The 23955-nt window shown below is 34.0% G+C and overlaps 1 protein-coding gene across 1 annotated transcript in view; it reads right to left on the reverse strand.

Annotated features, from left to right (window-relative positions):
- Positions 1–23009, reverse strand: part of LOC120632138 — an 80203-nt gene extending 57194 nt beyond the window's left edge. Inside the window, exons 1-8 of the mRNA XM_039901970.1 lie at positions 22167–23009; positions 17612–17834; positions 16680–16899; positions 15606–15797; positions 12278–13070; positions 11807–12029; positions 11236–11455; positions 10895–11063 (exon numbers count right to left, since the gene is read on the reverse strand). Of these exons, the coding sequence (XP_039757904.1) occupies positions 10895–11063; positions 11236–11455; positions 11807–12029; positions 12278–13070; positions 15606–15797; positions 16680–16899; positions 17612–17834; positions 22167–23009 (2883 nt within the window). The remainder of the gene's footprint in view (positions 1–10894; positions 11064–11235; positions 11456–11806; positions 12030–12277; positions 13071–15605; positions 15798–16679; positions 16900–17611; positions 17835–22166) is intronic.
- Between the last annotated feature and the right edge of the window lie 946 nt (positions 23010–23955).

Consider the following 23955-nt stretch of genomic DNA (forward strand, 5'->3'; position numbering starts at 1 on the left):
GTTTTATTTTTGTACATTGGTTACCTATTTTATTTTATTTTTGTTAATGAATAAAATTATATCTATAGTTCTTAATACAGATTATGTCTCTATTTAACGTGTGTGTGCAATAAAGTATTGAAACAAACACACAAGTTTCTGAAAGGCAGGTGACAGTCTAAGAATGAAGCGGGCTCACTTGTTAAGAAGTATGGCAGTTATATTAAACCAATTCCAATGGGTTTTTACGAGAAATCGTACTGGACCACTGACACCTCTTTTTCATAGGGGGGTGACTAACATGCCTGAAGCTTCCCACCTACCAGACCAGTCAAGATAAAATTCACAAATTATAAATTTCCAAACTGCCCCTTCCAGGGATCGACCTCCCGTATATAAGACCACTGCGCCAGAAAGGTCGACAAAAAGGAGGAAGTAAACTAGGTTACCTTAGTTTTCGTTCTCGCTGTTCCTTTAGGTATTTCTTTTAGCCTTACTGCAATCAACCTAAATAGTTTTCTACAAACGCCTTAACTCCTTAATCACATCGAGATTAAATACTGAGACCATAATCCATTAGGCTCGTGATAACATCAGCTTGATTAAATTTTAACCTTGTTTCACTAATTTTATTTCGGTTAAAGGAAATTAGTTTTTAGTACCCATAATATAGAATATTACGGTGAACACATTTATAAAATTAATTGGTTCCTTTATACCTATAATATTCTGTTTTAATATACATAAATATCGATTAAAACGATCGAATCGACGCCCTGTTAATTTGTGTTGCCTATAACTATAGTCTAAAGAGGAGACTTTAGGTAGAATGTACTTTGTTGTGAAATTATGTTACCTTGCATTTAAAATGTCAACCAATCCACACAAGACCAGCGTGGTGGACTACGGCCTTAACCCCTTGTCATTTTGGAAGGAGTGGAGTCCCGTGCCCTATGTTGGGCCGGTAATAGGTTGATAAAATGATTATGACGAAAAAGTCGTAGCTAATAATTATCGTAGTAATCTTTATCAGTAAATTAATACCGTACTGTTCCACAGGCATCCTTGCTCATGGCAGATAAGGTTTTAGAGAGTTTAAAAACTACGTGGACTACGTGGTTACGTGAGGCAAATTACGTGAATGCCATTCTAAGTTCTCGCAGTTTTTGGTGCTTCGGAATCACTGGCTAGTAAATGTAGCAGGGCGGAGCATGTTTATCTAATAGGCGTCAGAGCCTAGATATTTTGTAGGGGCAACTGCGCACAGAAACATCGGTTGACCAAGAGCTCGAAGGCGTGATGATATCGTAAAGGCAGCAAAGAAAATCTGGATGCAGCTGAAGAAGATTGCGTGGCAATGAAGTGGCCTTAGTCAAGCAATGGGCTAAATGATGCTAATGATGGATTAAATGCAACCAGTAAATGCCTGTTTTCGTACAAAAGTACATAGACAGGAACAAGAAACAACAAAGAAAAGGTATTTAGTTGCAGTTTCACCTTGCACGCCGTACGATCCCCGTGTTCAAACTTACCTTATTTACAAGTAAATGTATTTGTTTTCAATACATGGTCAGTTGTCTTTTTTTGTAACTTTATTTTATTAGTTCTTCTTTTTTCACGATACAAAAGTCAGCTCATAGTGAGATTTTCCCAATGAAACAAATGTTTCGTGCGCATATGTAACGCGTGATAAATTTTGGCTCTAATGAAAATTATTCTTTGGGGTATTTTATTGACTTATAATTTTTGTTACTTACAGTTTTACTCGATTCAATTCATTTGGATTTATCTTCCTTATCCTATGCTTAAAAGCAGGCGTTACTTTTCGAAATTCCATGATAATATATTATGAAAATTAAGTTTATGCGTAAAAATACATTTGTGCTTAACGCCAAAGAAGTAGGCATAAGATTTTACGTGCGTATGGACAACATACACACATACATGTTTTTCTATTACAATAGAGACTAACGGATATTAAAAGTCCTACACTAAATTTTAACCCATTCAATATAATTATTTTATTACGTTGTGATGCTAAATATATACAGAAACTTCAGGCAAGGAACGCTGAAAGGCATCTGAAATGTAGACAGCTCAACTTGTGTTTTACTTAAGGTTTCAAACATAAGTTATAGCAAAACAACCCTTATTGCAGTGAAATTGTGTAGACCTTAATTCCAATCTTTCAGAATTCCAAGGCAGAGTAGATAGCTGTTTCAGAAATTCATAACTTGTCGCAGAGTTGTTCTTGAACGTAATTTCATTTTGGTTAACAAGAATGTCTTCTCGGTTCTTGTGTATGATGAAATGGACTAGGTATTGAGATAAATAGAGATAGATAAATTAAAGTCGGAAAATGTATAATATTTCATAGTAGTAAATTTATTTACAAAACATTAAAATTACTCTATCTTTAACTAACATGATGAATGGTGTTGTAGGACCGAGGCAAACGTTTTTGACAGTCGTTTCCATCAATTTGAGGAAGTGCCTGTAAAAACACCGGCAACCGCACCCTTCAGACTGTAACACAGCAATACAAATTTCTGCTTAGCGGCAGTAATAAACATGGCCATAGTGCTTCCCCGGACGAGCTGTATAACAAAAAGCTGTACCACTACGAAAATATGCATATGGATTTGAACTTTGTGTTCTGTGTCCAAAGCACACACTTTTGTCATGCAGGTACTGAGTACCAGTGAAAACTCTTACTCGTATTAGCACAGACAACGCTGCTACCCGTCAATCACTGTATTCCTTCAGTGTGATCGAACCACACCTGTGGTGTGAGGCGAGGTAGTGACAACTGTATTCTGATCTGGCGTCACCACACGGCATGGAGAATACCTAATTGAGAATGATATTTCAGAATCTTTATAGAATTAATAATATGAAGAAAATAAACAACTTTTAAAAAATTACAAGTTGCAACTAAGTTAATTCTTTATTTCTAACATAAGCGTACAAAAATTTAATAAGTCCTTAACATATGTTAGAGCTATGTCGCTTTACTTATTTTTTCACACATAATATTATGTGTAAGATACCTTAGGTAAGTACTTATACACAAAGTGAATAATATTTTTGCTTTTATAAAGTGGATAAAACATTCCGCTCACCACTTTCTAGATAACAAAGACTTAAATGAACTACTGATAAAGCTGAAACTTTTATTCAAAGAACATTTCTACTGCATCCTTCTATAAAACTTCTTCGAACATTTAAAGTCTTCTAAACTCAACGGAACCGAGCAAAGATCTAAGCAAAACTATTTAGATAGTATAGTAGCTTGAGAGAAGTTGCAACTAACAACTCTGCATTTATCTTAAATATTTAGAGGATGTTAATTACCAATTTAAAATCGACATCTAAAACACAGCCATGTTCTTTAAACTTTTTTCTTTTGCCAATTGAATTTTTTTAAGCTTCATATTCATAGCATCTTCAATAAATCTATTTCCGGCCATCATCCACACTGCTTATTTTTAAGACCCTACAAAATTATTTTTCAATATTTATCTTTGTATTCATCAAATCAGAAATATAGGCGACTACTTCTTCACGTTTTCCTCTGAAGATTAAAGCAATTTTCGTACTTCTTAACCATTGACAATTGGCATTACTGACATAACGTGTCTAATAATAATATGATGCGGCTCATTAGCAAATCACGAATTATAATACAAGCAAACATAGTTACGCTCGTCAAAGATGGCTACAGATTGCAAAACAAGAGTCGCTGAAAACAATAGTAGTTTTAAATACGAGTCGAATGAAGGTCAAATAGACACGTCTGACGATGGTTAAGACGCAATAAAAAATAGCTTAATTTTTGTCTTGACAAAAAACTGACTGGTATATAACTGCGGTTATGCGGTCATTTTTATGTTATTATTACGTCATCCTTATTTAAGAATAATCTTCAAAATAAACCTTACAAAATCGGTAAGAGAAATATGTAGGAATAATTGATCGATATTTGCACACATGATCAAATGGAGAATTTGGTTGTGATTTATATATTTCCATACTTTTGAAGGCAGTTTATGCCTTCAACGTAAGCCCTCATAAGCGTCGATTTGACGAAGATCTCCAATCAATCAATAGCCTGTCAAGTCCAACGCTGGACTGAAGGCCTCTCCCAACGGGAGTATTTTCCCATAATCACCACGCTGGGTAGACGGGTTGGTGATCGCAGTAGATGGTAGTAGTAGCACAGAGAATGCTGCTTCAATTAAATTCCCTTAGTCGCCTTGTACAGCTCTCGCGGGAAGCAGACGGGTGGTGATATAATTATTCTTATCTGCCGTCACGACACGGCACTTACGTCGAAGATCTTAGGAAATCGAAAAAGAGTTATAGTAAATTATTAGTTAATAGTAAATTAATAGTTTAATTTATAATAACTCTATTAGTTGTGTTGGAATTTTAACCAATTAAAACAGTGGAGATTCTTGAGTTCCGTGCACTTATTTAATTCAAATAAATTATATACTACTAGCTGTTGCCCGCGACTTCGTCTGCGTATGATTTTGTTTTATGATGTGGCATTAAATTTAATTGTAGTTCTAAAAAAGTTTTAAGTATTCAGTATAGCTAGCCTTAAATGAGGGGTTTGCTGCTGTCCGCTGAGGAGTTCTGTCCTCTATCTCCAACCACAGTTTGGGCAAAATTAAACACATATTATAACCTATATAGTACAAAATAATTATTTAAATCGGTTATAATTTGTCGGAGTTGGGGTGTAAAATCGTCAAACACTTTCATCCCCTCTCCCAAAGGAACCGAGCTAAATGTCGGAATAAAAAGTATCCTATATAACTTCTAACACTTCCAAGAATATGTGTACAAAGTTTCATGAGGATCGGTTAAGTAGTTTTTGCGTGAAAGTGTAACAAACAAACTTACATTGACATTTATAATATTAGTAAGGATAAATCAATACTAAGAGTAATGCAGCGCTATTATTTTAGATCATCATCAGTAACCATTATTATAATATTCAGATGTTCATAAATTTAATAGAAACTCTATATAACGCCTGTCACGAACATCATCATCATCTGTCACATCCTACAACGGCCCAGTTCTAACTCAGAGTTCATTTAAAAACTTGTGACTATACTATATCTATTTATTAACATAGCTATATCATAATAAATATTAGTTTATTATATTTATATTTCATCATCATCTTCACATCGACCCATTACAGAGCACGGTTCTTTTTCCACAATGAGAAGGCCGTAGTCCACCACGCTGGCCCAGCGGATTGGTTGACTCCGCACACCTTTGAGAACGTTATGTAGAACTCTCAGACATGCTGGTTTCTTCACGATGTTTTCCTTCACCGTTGAAGCAAGTGATATTTTAATTACTTAAAACGCACATAACTTAGAAAAGTTTGAGGTGCGTACTTAGATTCGAACTCGGCCCTTCGAATGTGAAGTTGAGCTCCTACCCAATGCGCTACCATCCCTTCCTTCGCTTTTTATATTTATTTCATACATATATATTTTTTTATTTGTGTATTTTTTGTTTATTTATTCGTATTTAGTTATTTGCATGTAGATTTATAAAAAATCATTTTACACCACTTATTTGTTCTCGCTCTTGTTGTCCTAATCTTAGGATTAGATTGCCTGGCAGAAATCGCTTTTAAGCGATAAGGCCGCTTTTTATATTCTACTCCAGTCTTTCTTCAGTCTGTGTTTCACTCTACTCGTCCTTTATTTTCCTGTGTTGTGGTGTACAAATAAAGAGTTTAAAGAAATTATTAAATAAAATATCAGTAAAATCGTATATAATTTTAGTTTGGCATATATAGTTATGGTTACATAGGTTTCAAAATATTTTACTCTGATTTATTTAATAGTTATGTTTTACCTAATCTCAGAGAAAATATCTACGAAGTCTACGTTCTCTATGAAGAACAGGAGTTGACACCGCCAATTTCACTGATACTGAAATGATACAGACACTGGTACTGAAATGTTTTAAAAGAAAAACCTTATATTTTTCGGCCGGAAACACGTAACCCAATTCCAAGCAGACAAAATCGCGGGCAGAATTTAGTAAAAGTATAAGGATGAAAGTAACGATCAGTATTTTAAACTCGTAGGAACACGAAGTGCTGATAAAATGAACTTACACTCAACGCCATCTTATAATTTGTTAACCTATTTCATTCCTTGTCCACGTGCTTTGACTTTGTGATCGGAATCTTAAGCTTATTTCTTATTGCCAAGTAAGTAAAGGAAAATTTCATCTTTTGAAATACAATACAAATAATTATCGTTGGGATAATTTACATTTGATGAATTCCTCAATGACAAGGTAGAATGGAAGCAGCCAGCCTCGCTCTCATCTCCCGCAAGATAGCAAAATGATTGTAAATGTTGATGTTGGAAAAGAGCAACTACTGAGTTTCTTGCCGGCTCTTCTCGGTAGAATCTGCTTTCCGAACCGGTGGTAGAATCACACAAACATACATACTTGACGTTTCAAAAGTGCTTATAAAGTAGGCCTACTTGAAATAAATGAATTTGAATTTAAATTTGAATTTGAAATTGGGTGTTGGGATTAGTGGGAGGGGTAATGTAAGTCAGCTAGTACCAGTCAGCCTCCGCAATCACCAACCTCACCGGCCCATGGTGCACCCTGCCGTCTTACCGAAAAGGCTCTGGCGACCGAGAAGTGGCGGTATAACCACATCGAATTGGCTAGGCTTAACAAATCCGGCTCAGACCAGTGTCGGGCAGCAGCGATGCCGATCATTCTAGCTCTACAGTGACCAACCCGTCTGCCCAGCATGATAATAATCGGGCATAACTGTAATGAGAAGGATTCCACAGCCCCTAGTTTCCGGTGGCCTCGTTGTTCCTGGCAGCGGTTGCGGTAACGGTAAAATGAGAAAGCCTTTGATTCGATGGAAACTTGGTCTGTGTTAAGGTCACGTGTTGCAGTCAGTGTTAGTACAAAAACGCCACTATGTTAGATGGTATAAATTACCGCTGCGTTGATGGACGTCTCTAAGCTTCTGGATTGGAGCGCACTTGGCATCAACATCAACAGCGAGTACATCACCCAAATTCGGTTCGCCGACGATGTAGTTATAATAGCAGTAGTATGGAGACTCTTGGAGACCCCAGCAGAGTTTCTCAATAGGTGGGCCTACGAATGAACATTAGCAAGACGAAGATCATGTTTAATGCTCATGTTTCGCTTTAACCAGTTATCGTTGAAACCACTTCACCCGAAATGTCGATAAGGTAGGTCCAATTTCGAGAAAGAGGTGAACCGCCGTATCCAAATCTGAAGAGCTGCGTTCGGGAAACTTGAAACTACGTGACATATTTTCGTCCAAAATGGCTTATTAGCTGATGTGTTTTAGAAGCTGAAGAATAATTTCAATTCAATATCATCAACATCATTATCAACAGCCTACAAGCATCCACTGCTGGACATAGCCATTTTTCAAGAGAATGCCACAACACATGGTCCTCCGCTATTCCAGCCTTGCTTTCATGTCAATTATATGTTATGCCAATAATATTTATAGAAAGCACAATCACATCCGGGTTATACAAACACTATACAAACACAAACGCTATATATCACAATGTCAACAAAATCGCAGGTTCACTGTTCCTCGAAAATACAGAAAGTAGTGTTTTTTTACCTATACGTATGATATTCTTCCGCCTCTCTGACTTGCCTCTTTTATAGAAATAAATTGTTCAGGACCATAATGCACTTTGAAGTAGTCTACAATTGACATAATTTTTGCAGCGGATTCGAATGTTTTTATGCAAATATTTGTTGAGATATTTAAGATAAGTTTTATTTGCACGACACGAAAAGTGCTGAAGGTACAAAATGACACTCAATGCCATCTTATAAATTGTTAACCTATTTTGTTCAGTGCTACGTGCTTTTGGTACGTGATCAGGTTTTTGATACCGCCTCACAGATTTGTGTGTGAGTATTTTATATTATGTATCACGAATAGCCGAATTTGAGGTTTTGGCTGCAACTATTTGAAATTTACTTCAAGTAAAATGTATATTTTCAGTACTGGCTGTATTTATTTTATTTATTTATGTTATGAACAATAACAAAACTTTAACGCTAATGAATGAAACGATGATCACTATAAAAGTAAAAAACTGCGTAACAGTGATCTCGCGTACCTCCAAAACTTATAAAATTACCACTGTTTACTAGATATTTACCAAAAAATCTAAATACTTAGTAAAACATTCATCAACATAAAATAAGATTAAAAACAATTATCAAAAGGGATACATGCAACATGCTTATCTTAAATTCGAGTGTGCAACATGCGTGTATCTTAAATGTGCGCGCGTGTGTGTATGTGCCAAAACAAATATTTCAATTGAATTTATAATCAAAAGTTTTTCCGTCCCTTCATAAGATAATGATTGAATCCACTTTAATCTATTTAACTAACAACAGTAGTCTTGATAAAGAGTTGATATTAATTTCTGTTGTACAGTACTCGAAAACGGGTAATGGCGTCTTGCGATTGCAGTGCGGGTTGCCTCCAACCTACATACCGTATTTGATCAACGTGTCGTGTTTGTTAAGTTAAGGTCTTAGCGCAACTCGCAGTATTGAAAATATACTGTTGTCGACCCTATTATTGACCAGGTACGGATTATTGAATTCTTGAAGCATTGAGTGTATAAATAAAGAATTCTCGTTGCTATTTATTTCATTTACTGTTATATGGTGATTACAAAAAAATTACCCAGCTAAGTTTGTTGCGGGCTCTTCTTAGACCAGGGTGCGTTTGGAACCCTCGTAGTTTAAGGTTTAAGTTGGCGAAGTTAGCACAATCCCCTTACAATTATGTGAACATATATGTATGACGCTCTGCCTTTGAAATGCCTACATGATCAAAGAATTTTTGAATTTGAATTTGAATTTATATTTTATAGTAACTATGACAAATCAATCAATCAATAAAATTGCCGCTAGAAAGAGAGCTTTGCAGCGTACTAGCCGGTCATCCGCCATTGCCTCTTCTTTAGTTTGGCTTACAAAATCACATTTACAAAAATATTTCAACCACTAAAACAAGTCAAGTTTTCATCATCAACATCTTTATAAAATGAAAAAAAAACTACTTCCTACTTCTTTATAACTTTAATCAAAATAAAACAACAATACAGTTGTGAACATCGAAACTATTTAATTTAATGACATCAATGAAAAACTATCAACATCTTACTTTTTTTTGAAGAAAAAAAAACCAACAGATTTTTTTAACCCTAGCAGTTTAGTATAGATTCGTCACTGTTTTAAGACATGATAATATCATCACATGAAATTAGAAAATCTTTAAAAAACCATATGTATTAATTTACCAAATAAAAGTTTTATAAACATTTTTTTAAGGCGTTAAATAATTTCAGATCTGGAGGGATCGAAATGTATTTGATGATTGATTCAAATTGAGTTGGTATTACTATTGATGTGAAAGTTATATATGCAATCATGGAAAACGGATTAAAACAAAAAAAAATACAGTTCAGGTCTCATATTGACTATGTAAGATAGCATTGATCCCATTAAAAGAAAAAAGAATTCCTACAAGGTTTTAAAATAAAAGAAATAAATAATTTTAGTTCACAATTGGATAATTGTTATTTCAGAACAATAGAACAGCCAGTGAACGCTTCTCTTTTGAATCATTTATATTGGTGCTTCCAGTTCTTTCAATAATATTTTGTGAAATGATTTTTTGTTGTTTGTCGCTGGTTTTCTAAAGGGTATTCAATTATTTGGGATGGAAAAGCGCTTTAAACGCTATTCTACAAATGTAGGCTATTATGAAGTTAGTAGAAAAAACTTTAATTTTCTCATTTGTGATGCCAACGCAATTTTATTGTAGAGTGAAACCCGCTATTAGATAATATCAGCTAAGCCTTCACCGATATTACGAGTACTTGTAATGTTTTTTTCTGACTATAATGAACTACTTCTGGTCTGATATACTGACTCAATACTTTATTATATAATAATTATCCATGACATAATTTGAGTAACCTTGAAAAACCGGTTTTCTGCAAAATAATCGTGATCCGTTATTCTATGAGAATCTTTATTTGATTCTTAAAGTACGTTTGCTTTTTGAAAAAAAAACTTACGTCATTATCTTGTTTTTCAAGTAAGATAATGACGTTGCCAACTAGGAAAAGAGTTTTCAAATTTTGATTATAATTTTTTTTTTGTACCTTTTTATGTTATGTTTTGATTAAACTTTAACTTAGTGAACTTATTAAATCTTGCTTTATTATTACATACAGAAACGATGAAAAAACTGGAAGTCGCAGAAGTGTACCTACTGTGTGTATAGAGAAATAACACCCTTAAAACATATTTGTTTTGGTGAAATTTTAAACACTCGAACATATTTTGTTAATATTTTATCAACCTAAGGGAGCGATCCCTTTACCAACGAAGTTTGCAGAGAAAAATCGCCAATAATTACAGTTGATTAAGGTTTACGTTAATATTAAAAGGAAAAAAACTGAAATTTTTTTTAGAAACCTAATGTTTTACAAATACAAAGAAAATTTGATGTATGATTCGGTGATTTGAATGCATTTTAATAGCAGAATCAAAATAAAGCGTAATATTAAACATCAACCACCCAATCTTGAAATTAATAATGACTATTCTGTTTGTAACCAAAAAGATCCTTTCCTCTATATACTTATATATATATAATATTCTTAGTAATAGCAAAATGTCTCATCTAGAGTATTTTTTTCTTTATTTCAATCTTAGACTCAAAAACCCGTAATATCAAAATTCTTAGGACATATAAAACCAGGAAAAATAATAGTAACGCAAAAAATAACACTTGGATTAATATTAATACTATTTCAAGCTCTAAGTATTGTGCCCAAGAAATATTAGCGCCAGCTGCTCGTAGATGCTTTGCACCACCGTGCCTCAAGACGTATTCGGTCCACCAAACAGCGCGTTCTAGAGGAGTTTGTGGCTCGTCTCTCATGAGTATTCGCAGTCTCCTTATATTTTCTCGATAACTATGAAACATTCAAAATTATTGGCATACTTTTTTAGAATTCCTCGTAATAAAATAAAGGTTTTCGTTTCCGGATAAACAAGATCCGGAGACTATTTAATACTTAAAGTAATAATATGGTTATCCTATATTAATAAAAAAAAGTAATTTATGATTTATAGCATTGCACTTACCTTTTATTCGAAATAACTTTTTTTATGGCTTCTCTAAACACTTCTTCGGTTAAAGAAGGCATTTCAAGTTTCATTCCAATTTTATGATATGGATATTTTTCTGTATTGAACCATTGATCAGCAAACAATGGTATACCAATAAGTGGTACTCCAGCATCTATCGATTCATCTGTGGATTGAAGTCCTCCTTGTGTGATAAAAAGTTTGATTTTTGGATGTCCTGAAATATTAAGAGTGTAATCGGACGAATTATTCCAGGGCACGTTCGGAACCCTCCTAGCTTTAGTTTTTACAAATGTAGTTATCACCAGCACCATTAATGGTAACATATTGTAATATGTATGAACGCTCCATAAGTGCCTGTTATAAGGTCTACATGTATAAAATAAATTTGAACCTCTCCCTTGTTTTAAAGAAGGAAATGTTGTAAGAATCATAGGAAACACGAAACACTAAAGAACATTTCAAGCCGCAGTCATGTGTTTTCTTACAAAAAGAAGATAGAGTTTTGGATATTTTGGTGTCTAGCAGGGTGATGTTGAAACTTATAATTTCAAACAAAGGCCCTTACTTAGTAGATCTGCTTGTGGCAGCCATTTGAATATTTTGATATTTTCTGTTTTTCCAGGCATGGATTCCAGATCCCACTTCCAAATAACGTCATATGGTAATTCTGCAAAAACTTTTATCATCATCTGTAATTGTTTTGGTGGCAAAATTGATGCTTTCACGTTGGTACCAAGGCTGAAGTAAATTACACCATTTTTTGATGCATTTAATAGATAATCCAAATCCTGTAAAAATAATTATACTTCTAAACTATATAACGATGCCTAATAATAAACTAAGCCTACTTGAAATAAATGAATTTTGAATTTTGATGTATATTCTGTTATTAATTTTATTTCTTTGTAAATTTCGGTTATCTCGCTGACCTCTGCGGTTCTTATTAAAATATAAAAGAACATCGAAGATGATTATGTCAATACATGCATCTTGTTCTACACTAAAGTGTGACTAAATATAGTATTTTTAAACTGACCTTGGGTAATTCTTTTGGTGCTCTATTGTGTATACCGCCAATGTATACAACACTCGGGGGAACCGGTTGGTTATCCGACCAAATTGAATGAGTATTGAGAAATAGCATATCAACGTTATTAGATAAGTCTCGTATGGATGGAATGTCCCAGCCAAATATATTTTTTAAAAGTTTATCATCTTCTTGCTCCAATAAGCCCATTGACCTTTCAAGCACACCTAGCTTATACAACTGCTCCAGTTTTTCGTAATTGGATAAATTGTATGTTTTTTGATTCATCACGGTTGGGTATAACAGGGGGTGTACAGGAGCACCAACAACTGCATAATTAAATTGTAATCCACCAAATGAACTAATCTGAATCGTTGGCGCCTTAAATATATGAGTAAAAGCTAATGCAAGTTTCACGTAAGCTTCTATAATTAATAAATCAAAGTATTCCTTTTTCCTACTAATTATTTCCTGAATTTCATGAGTAGCTACTTGAGCTTTGAACACTTGAGACATTGTTTTCAGTACTACTTCTATTTGAGTAGAAATACTATCGTCTTCGCTTCCAGCTTTTGATTCTTCCAAAGCATTTATCCATATTTTGTAAGACAAGTCATGAACATCTATCTCTGTTAAATTAATTGGTGCTTCATTTTTTGGAAAAGCAGGATCAGTCGTGATAACTGTGACTTCATGACCTCGCCTGACCAATTCGTGTATCAACGGTCGAAACACAATTTGATGACTTATTGAAGGTGTCGGAAACACTGCTAGGATTTTTGCACAATTAGTCAGGGATAAACTGAAGTTAATAAAATAAAACGCTGTAGAGATTTTAAGTCTAGCAGACATTGCTACGTACTAAACGTGTTAAGGCTAAGTTTCCCTTTATATACGAGCAGCGTAGGTAATACTGGGTTCACTTGATAACAAATTATAAACAAGATTATTTTTTTGACGCGCGAATGTAAAAAATTAAAATTTGCAATAAAAGATGCAATTTTTTCTTTATATTCATTGCAAGTCTTATGGCCGTTTTCACTGAATCTAAGCATTGTCTAAATCGAATTCCTAATGATTTAGGTGAAGTGATAGGAAAATAAGGTTTTACCAACTCTTAGATGATAACTATTGGTGAACGGTTTATGTATACCTGGTAATCTCCTAAAATTAGGCGTTACTTATTTAGGCATTGCCTTATTTGTTGTTAGTGAAAACGGGCATTAATGTATAATAATATATACTCTAATTTTGTAAACATACTTAACAGTATAGAAAAGTAATAAGATTGTTTACATAATATGCACTATCACTATATTACCTGTACTTATAATTAATTATGTAAGGTTTAAAGGTAGGAAATGACAGCTAAGAATAGATATCTAGAAATTCCATCCCTAATGGGGTAATATAGGGATTGGAAGTTACAGACAAATTCGTGTGAATTTTTTTTTTGAATATCACCTTTAATGTGTGTTGAAATAGAAGATAAAGCTTATTGCCGCAAAAAGAGAGACTTTGAATACTTTGTATCCAGTGTGTGTTTTCAAGTATCTGGGTGTTTTTCTGTATATAATAAATATTTATGTATATTCATAAAAATATTCAACAGTCATCTTAGTACCCATAACACAAGCTACGCTTATTTTGGGGCTAGATGGCGATGTGTGCATTGTCTAAGTATATTTATTTATTATTTATAAAAAGAAACAATTAGATCTATAAAGCTAGCAAAAAAAAAGGTTTTACCGGAATGCTTTTGCGGCACGTCGTTTTCCGTAATTTTCGGTAAGCCTCCAAGGGCTATATGCCCAGAACAAAATTCTAAAACTTGCCCTTCAATGATTACAACTTTCTACAAGAAACTACTACCACGAGGGTGAATACATATCATTTATTCATGCATTCAATAAACAATAATTAATTCAATGAAATTTTTTTGAAATTAGTTTTGAAATGTAATTTGTGTACGGAACGATATGTCACTTGCAAAATAACTTTTATCCGAGGAATTTTAACAGGATCAGATTTTTTTTAACTGAAAACAACGAATCGTTCGTTAGTTTAAGTTTTTTAGCTGGTCTTAACTGGTGCCTTAAATTCATGTGCAAATAAGTTGGGGTGGATGGGATGTCGCGGAGCGCTATCTAATGAGTCTAGGTCCCGGATTTGATCCCCGGATGATTTCTGAATTTTTGCTTGTCTCGTCTGGTGGGACGCTACAGCAGTGGTTAATACACCCTACCGACAAATACGTGCCGCGAAGCAATTAGGCGTTCCGGTGCAATGCCGTATATAATTCGATTAGGAGTATATTGATTTCACATTTCTGCTATACCCCTAATAGGTAAGCCTCCTACTATCTGAAACAATAGACTGAACCACCGCAATCTTCGATTTGCAACCGAAAGTTTCAGTACCTAATAATTCCTGGACGGACCTGTTAGGTATCTTATAGGTAGGTAGATATGCCAATAAGTAGTGCGTCTTCCATACACTATCATCTTCAGGAACGTATCATCAGGAGTCGCATCAGAATAACTACGACTGCACTAAAGCAGTATTATCGAAGTTAGTCACACATTACCTAATGTTTACCTAATTAAAAAATATCATGCACGGCACTGATTGATTGATTGATTAGGGGGCGGGTATTATAAAACTGCCATAGCCCTCACAGGTTTGTCCGTTACTGTCTTACACTGCATCATCACGTAGCATTGGATAAGATTGCAGCTAACTTGTAGTGGAATGGAAATCCAAAGATTTATGAACATTGTGCGATACCTTATATTAGTTACAATCTCATATTTATCACCGTCAATATTGCATTTCTAAAGAAATAGGCGCCGTTAGGTTGTCAAGAAGTAGATGTTTTTAAAATGTCCTATAAATACAGTAGAAATAAATATTTAAAAGCGTCGATTATAATAATCGATATCGTATCGATATGTTAATTATTCAAAGGGGTAATATATATAGCAAAGGTAATTTAATCAACTTAAGTCTTGTAACAGCGTCTCCAAGAGTCCAGTCCCAAGATTTGACGACCTCTGGGGAGGGGAAGGGGAGGACAATCTTAAGTGCGTCTGCCACGTTTGGCACTCAAAAACGCTGGGACACGACACGATGAGTTCTACACGAGTTTCTACAAGACACGACTCCCACGAGGGTGAATTTACACCCAACAAAGTTAACACTCTTAATAAATCTTAATATCAATCAAATCAAACGGCATATCTAAGATTTTTTTATTTTGTTAGAAGAAGATAAAACTTTTGTTATTAATTTCCATAAGAGCTTTAAAATGAAGACAAATATCAGTAAAGCAGAGAACAAAAAAAGTAATACTATTGCTACTAATTCTAGCTCTAAGTATTGCGCCCATGAAATATTAGCACCGGCTGCTTTAAGATGTTTTGCCCCACCGTGCCTCAAGGTGTACTCTATCCACCAAACTGCATTTTCTAGAGGTGTCCGTGGTTCATCTTTCATGAGGGTGCGGAGTCTTATCATGTTTTCTCGATAACTGTAAAAAAAAACATTTATTTCGGCATTGAAAATTTTCCCACAAAAATAAAATATCATGAATATAAAGATGGATATATGGAATAAATATAATATTGCAACAAAACAATACAAGAAAATAACGATAGAAAATAAAGCCATTTTCTTTTTTGTTTTTAAAAGCGAATTTTAAGATAGGATTTCAAAGCTTTTGTATCTAAGCATTATTTTAAAGAACAACTGGCAAGCGTAAGAAGCGTAGTAAGTTGTAAAGTTAGTCATCTTCAAAGTGAGGTAACATAATAATATTATATTGGTAGTACATCTTATACTAATTAAGACGATTAAAACTAAAAAAAACTTTTCAACGACCCACAGTTTCAGATCTCCCATCTATTGTTGGACTCCTAGGGTTTGTAGACGTTTACATTCCTCAATAATTGGGATATTAAGTGCATATTGGATAGAAGCAGGTGTTACTTTGCGGAAATCCATAATTCCTAACATATTAAGAAATTAAGCTTAATTTGTTATACTCCGCGAACAGCAGGAGAATCTGAGTTACAATGAGTCATTGTAAAGTCAACATCTCCTGAGAATGCTCTGGGCGTAGAGGGTACATTGCCAAGGATCTGTTTGGTGTGGAGTTCACGGATTGAAGTAATTATAAATTACACCATACAGATTCTCCTGCTGTTCGCGGAGTATAGCATATTAAGCTTAATTTTCATAATATATTAAGTGCATAACAGTTTTTATAGTCCGAGTGATCTACCACTTACCGAATGATTACCACCAAATAAAACAAAAATGAGAAAACCAAAATCCTCGGCTTTATGATTAGTCTAGATTCAGGTGTATTATGTGGTGATAGTATGGTAAGTATATTATAATGCCAATTTACCTTTTATCAGATATTACTGTATCAATAGCTTTTCTAAATACTTCTTCGGTAAGATCTGGAAGATAAAGTTTAATTCCAATTTTATGATATTGATATTTTTCTGTATTATACCATTGATCTGCTAACATTGGTATACCAATAACAGGTACTCCAGCATCAATAGCTTCATCAGTGGATTGAAGTCCTCCTTGAGTAATAAATAGTTTGATCTTGGGATGCTCTAAAAAAAAAATCGTTAAAAATAACTAATATTTAGTTAAAGATAAAAATTTGTCAAACAGCAAATATGTACCCAATTTGTGTCAATAAGCATAAGCTACTAGATAGCTCTTCTGACTTAAAGTTAGATATACCAAGGCCAAAATAACGTTTTATTATTATCATCATGAAGTTCGATTTTAGAATCGGGCCAAGTACCAATCAAAAACTAAAAATTGTTTATCCCTTCAGTTTCAGTGGTTTGGTATCACTATAATAAGAAAAGTTTAAATACGCTAACCAGCATCGTTGTAAGGGCGTGAAGGCCCTATATTCAAATGAAATGAGACAGGAGACCTGTGTTCAGCAATAGAACTTTTATAGGTTAAAGATGCCTACTAATATTATAGATGCGAGAGTGTATCTATGTTTTGCAAAGAATGGGCAACAGTTTCTTCTTTTCTACTACTTCTATCTACTGTGATGAACAACCCAGCGTGGTGATTTTGAAAAACGCCTCCTCTTGGCAGAGGCGTTTAGTCCAGCATTCGACTGTTATTAGGTTGTTCATTGATTTCTTTAAGATTACGTTTGTTGTTTTGTCCTTTCAGAAGGAACACTTTAAAAAAATATTAGATAAATATGGATATAGTACACGCAAATTATAGAACTAAGCGACTCTGTTACTGCAAAAAGGCAAACATGAATTAACTATAAAATAACAAGAGACTTACTAAGAAGGTCTGCCTGCGGTACCCATTTAAATAGTTTGATGTTTTCTGTTTTTCCAGGTATTGTATCCTTATCCAACTTCCATATAACATCATAAGGAAGTTGAGAGAAAACATTCACCATCATCTGCACTTTGTCCGGTGGCAAATTTGTCGTATTCACATTGGTTCCAAGACTGAAGTAAATAACGCCGTTACTTGATGCATTCAATAACAAGTCCATATCCTGTAAATAAATTTTAGTTATAATATTTAATGAAATATAAAAAACAAGTAGACACGTATGGTATGTACCGATGATATTGATATTGAGGTTCGGAAATTAGGTAGCGAAATCTATACTTATAATAAAACTGTAACTGGAAGATTTTTGTACATTTAATATATTTTGAAAATTTTGATCGGGGGATGCTTTATAATCGATACTGAGTCCAAAACTGATTTTTATTTAATTTTTGTCTGTCTGTCTGTCTGTCTGTTCGGGCATCACGTGAAAATTACTGAACGGATTTAAATAAAATTTGGTATAGTGGTAGCTGATATCCCGGGTCAACATATAGAATTTTTTTTATCCCGATAAACAATAAGCTTCCTCCGGGAAGTGGGATGAAATTTTTTTATCAATTTTACTTCATATCTCCGTTAAATTTGCACTGATTCTGATAATTATTTTTTATTTGACAGTGTGTACTGCCAAGCATGTATTTTATAATTTTAATGAAGATCTGTTGATTATGTCGGAGATCAAGGACAAGAAGATTTTTACAGATAACAGCTAGTCGCAAGGCATATGGGACAACGATCGAATGCATGCGTACCATCCTACTAATATTATAAATGCGAAAATTTGTGAGAATAGATGTATGGATGGATGGACGTATATATGGATGGATAGATGGATGGATGTTTGTTATGCTTTAACGCCACGACGAATGACCGATATGGCTAAAATATGTTAGACATACCTACAATATAGTCTGGAATAGATCATATGCTTCTTTTTATCCCGGAAAAGAAAAAAGCTGCTACAGGATAACATTCTTCTCCTTTCTTTTGTCTTTCAAAATCCGCGCAACGGAGTTTTTTGGATAGGCATAATTGAAATATTATAAAGCTTTTCAATTTTGTTTGGTTGAACGCATTAATCTCAGAAAATGTTTTTCGATTTTTATTTTTTTTTTGGATTGGTAGTATTAATTATGGCTATACAACATCACGCTTCGACCAATGGCTACTATCATTAATGAAAAATGTTGCAATAAATGCAAAAAATATCCTTTTTCAGGGATTCTGATGCATGCGATGCGTGAACTGTAAAAGTTACGCAAAACGACGGAAGTATGAAGTAAATAGTTCTATAAAACAGTCCGCGACAACTTACGACAATTTTTTAAGTCGACTCATTCGCGGAAAAAGTCGCACGGGTCCGTTTGTTGTGTTTTGGGAACTAAGATGACTGATGAATATTTTGATGAATAACATACATAAATACTTAGAATATTTAGAATATACATATAAACACCCAGACACTAAAAAATATTCACGCTCATCACACAAACATTTTCCAGTAGAGGGAATCGAACCCACGGCCGTGGACTTAAAAGCAGGTTCGCTGCAAACTGCGCCAATCGTATCATAATGATTTAATAATAATTATATTTGCTTTATAGCTTGCTTTATATGCTGCCGGGGGGGTTTTTGCTATTATTATTATGACCCAACCAGGTAATAGTACCCAGGACTTTGCGTCTTGTAAGCATTCTTACCATTAGCATCGGGGCAGTTAGTCTCATGATGTTATGCTAAGCAAATTACTAAATTAATACTCCTGGATGGTTTATTTTATAAGATTCGCACTAAACAGCTGCGTATAAACTTTAAATAGTTGCTATATTTGCTACTTTAGCTGATAATAGATACATAGTATAATAAAAAAAGTTGATATTATTTTAAAGTTTACCGGTATCATTAGAATAAAACAATAATAGTTTATGTGCAATAATACTCGAACTGAATTAACAGATTGATCTGAAATGAAGATTTATGAAAAAAATTCAAAATCACAGATAGCTTAGAAAGCGGAACAGACAGTCAATACATTTAAATTGTCATAATAACGGGCATAAATGCACTTAGAAATATCACCTATCTTGAAAATCGTATCAGTTAACATAAAATAAGAAACTTAAAAATAATGTGAGTAAACTTTTTAAAAGTTTTTATTGCATAGAATCAATAAAAAAGTACCTACCTAGTTATTTATGAAGCTGTTGTTTAATAAGCGGCATTAAAACATTCACGTAATTAACCCACACTAGTGTTTTAATACGTTATTATCAACAGTTGCATACAAGACTTTAACTACTCCCCTAATATGAAAGCTCTTAAATATTCTGAAACAGTTACTTTACTGTCAACTTTAAAACAGCCAGTACTAGTAACCTAATATCGTCTATAACAAGTATAAACAAAAAGACCAAGTATTACTGAAATTAAATATTTACTATAGTAGAAATTACACATGTTGCATGGTGCTATTATTAAAATTCCCTGGAATATGTTCTATCGTTTAAATCTTTTGACGACCTCTGTGGCGGAACGGTGAGCGCTATGAATTTCAGTAGGAGAGCCCGGGTTCAATTTCCGGCAGGGGTAATTGAGGAATTTATAATTTCTGAATTTTCTCTGGTCTGGTCTGGCCGGGGCTAGTGATCACCCTACCGACAAAGATGTACCGCTAGAGATTAAGAGTTTCGGTGCGATGTCACGTAGAAACGAATTAAGGGTATGACTGCCATACTCCCTAACAGGTTAGCCCGCTAACATCTTAGACTGCATCATCACTTACCACCAGGTGAGATTGCAGTCAAGTGCTATCTTCTAGTGAACAAAATATATATTAATGTTGGAAGTTCCCGATCCCGGTGTACTCGGCGGAATATTTATATTTACCGCTTCACTATTTCTATTTTCTATGGTATTTGAAAAATATAATAAAAAAAATGTATTTCAAATATCTGGCAGTGTTCTGTCAAAACTTGAATCGCTCATATTTTTACGGCGCGCAGCGTTCAGCCATGCTCGTGCGTGAATGGCAATATTCTCTTTTTTAAATTCATATACATACCACGCATCGAGTAGTAAGAAATTGGCTGTCTGTGTGAAACCCTTTGCGCAGAAGGTATCGGAAAAACAAAAAAAGGAGTGTTATAATGAAATTCAGTGCAACATTCACCCGTTTGGATCTTATCATGGTTATTATGATATTGAGTCTTTTAATATTGGCAATAAGCTAATTGTTTCAGAATCTATCATAGAGGATCTAAAGCATGGCATAGAAAAAAAAATAAAAAATAATTTCATAGGTACCAGATACCAGTAAATAATAATATTATCACACTTCGCGCGGAAATAGTGACGCATTTACTTTTGCATAACTCGTTTACTGATTAGAAGCATCTAAAAATATATATTGATATTGACTGTAGATTAGGTAATCGAAGTTCGACGCGCCTTACGATATTATTTAACATGCTGGCCACGGGATATTGGCACTATGCAATAATTCGAGTGGTGCGAATGTAAAAAACAAATGTATGAACACGTACCAAGTATGTTGCGGGGAAGAAATAATGGACGCGGTGATGCCCTATCAATACTTTTTCACATTCGCACCACGTGCATTTCGCACAGTGCGAATGTGGTTCCAGCACGTAAAATGTTATCATTGACCCACATTGATAAAAGTTGTGGGATGACTGCACTTATACCTACTGTATTCTTTTTTAGCTCTTAGTAAAAATTCTGCATCATTATCATTTCCCTGCAATAATCCCGTTTAAAGTATTTTTTACTTATTTGATATAATGGTTTTAATTACATAATATTACTTAATCTATTTAATGCCTCATTATTATAACAATGTCCAGTTTATTGATTGGATTCTTGAAGTACAGTTTTAATTAACCCTCACCAGAATGAAATAGGGCAAACTTTATAAAACCGTTAAAAAATATAATATTGCACCACTACTTCAAAACTATTTTAACTCAATACTTTGCTATTGAGCTCTCACATTTATTATCCCTGATTCGTTTATCCCAGCGATATATATTATTAGGCGTTTGAGGAAACGGTATACCCAAGTGTTCAGGACTTCGGTCTCCCTTTCGAACCCCTTCGGACTGAGTTTCGCTCCCCGGCACGCACCTCTGACGTTTTGAAGTTTCACTTGCTTTAACGGTGAAGGTGAATATCGTGAGGAAACTTGCAAGCCTAAGAATTCTCCATAGTGTTTTCAAAGGCGTGTGGTGTCATTTGGACTAATAAGTGGGCTAGTAATGGGATGATTATGATGATGATAATCTTATTCTATATACGGAATTGATAATTGTAGAACTGCATTTAATAGCTTAATCTCCACTGCACCATCCTAAATAGTTTATATTTATATTAATATTTTTTTAATATGAAAAAGTGTACTTTCAACTTTAAAGAGTTTTGAATCAATTGTGAAACTTTTTATACTAAGAGTCATTTAACCTTTTTAACTACTTGCCTTTGGTAATGCTTTCGATAAACGAGTATGTATTCCTCCAATATGTACAACATTTGGTGGAACTGGTTGGTTGTCTTTCCAAATCGAATGGACATTCAAAAACAGCATGTCAACGTTATTGGACAGTTCTTGTATCGATGGAATATTCGACCCAAATAAGGTTTGTAGCATTTTGTTGTCTTCTTCTTCAATTATATGATAACAACTTTCTAGCCACCATCGATTATATAATTGCTGGAGTTTTTCATAAAAGGATAAATTGTATATTCTTTGATTCGTCAGTGATGGATACAAGAGGGGGTGCATAGGAGCACCAAATACTTCAAAGTTATATAGTAACCCATCAAATGAACTAATTTGAATCGCTGGGGCTTTGAATATATGTGTAAAAATTAATGTGGGTTTCACGTATGCTTCTAATAGTAATAAATCATAGTGTCCTGCTTTTTTATTTATTATTTCTTGGACTTCTGCAGTTCCGAGTAACTGTGTTTTAAATATTTTTGAAACGATCCTTAACATAGAATTTATTTGAGAGTAATGATCTTCTTCGCTTCCAGTTTTTCCTTTTAGTAAAAAATCCGTCCAAATCTCATATGATAAGTCATGCACATCTACTTCTATTAAATTCAGTGGTGTTTGTCCTTTGGGAAATGCAGGATCCGTAGTAATAACTGTGACTTCGTGTCCCCGCCTGACCAGTTCTAGTATCACAGTTCGAAACACAAATTGATGACTAATTGAAGGAGTTGGAAACACTGATAGTATTTTTGCAGAACTCACTACTCCTAAGAAATTATTGACAAACAATACCGTCAAAATGATTTTGATACTTATAAACATCGTGAGATACTAACCCAGGAGATACTCGGTTTCTCATTATATATGAGCTCTTGATATCATATCATAGTGTGGCAGATTAATACGTGCAAAATTATATTTTGTATAAACATAATAAATGCGAAAGTAAAATCTTAAGTTTGTCCGTCCTACTTCACACAGTTATCGAGTGACGGATTAACTTGTTTTATATTGCATAGTTTATGGACTATAGTGTGACAAAGAATAAAAGTACTATTTATGACAAAAAAATCTTATTTTTTATAATTATTATTATATCTCTATTTGTACACCACATCGAAATACAAACAAGAAAAAATATGAAGAATGAATTAGAATACAAAAGGCCTTAGCACTTAATAGTGTAGTAATAGTAGATCCCTACTAATATTATAAATGTCAATGTATGTTTGTTTGTTACGCTTTCACGCAAAAACTACTCATGAGATCCTACATCAAAAGATCCTCATGAAACTTTGTACACATATTCTTGGAAGTGTTAGAAGTAATATACGATACTTTTTATCCCGACATTAAGCTCGGTTCCTGTGGGAGAAGGGATGAATGTTGGACGATTTTACACCATAACTCCGACAAATTATACTATAGATAGTACAAAAATAATTATTGAAATCGGTTATAATTTAAACACATACTAGGTTAGTATGTGTTTAATTTTGCCCAAACTGTGATTGGAGGTAGAGGACAGAACTCCACAGTGCACAACAGCACACCCTTTAAAGCTTTGCTATACATTTTTAAGGCTTTGCTATACTGACTACTTTAATTTTTTTTAGATCTACAACTAAATTGAATGTCACATCAAAAAAAAAATCAAACGCAGACGAAGTCGCGGGCAACAGCTAGTCTTATATAAAAACTAGTCCTGACTGTTTTATCTATCAACGCGCAGTCTAAATAGCTGAGATTAGAAACACGGCATTTTAAC

Source organism: Pararge aegeria, chromosome 1 (assembly GCF_905163445.1).
Source record: "Pararge aegeria chromosome 1, ilParAegt1.1, whole genome shotgun sequence".
NCBI lineage: Eukaryota > Metazoa > Arthropoda > Insecta > Lepidoptera > Nymphalidae > Pararge > Pararge aegeria.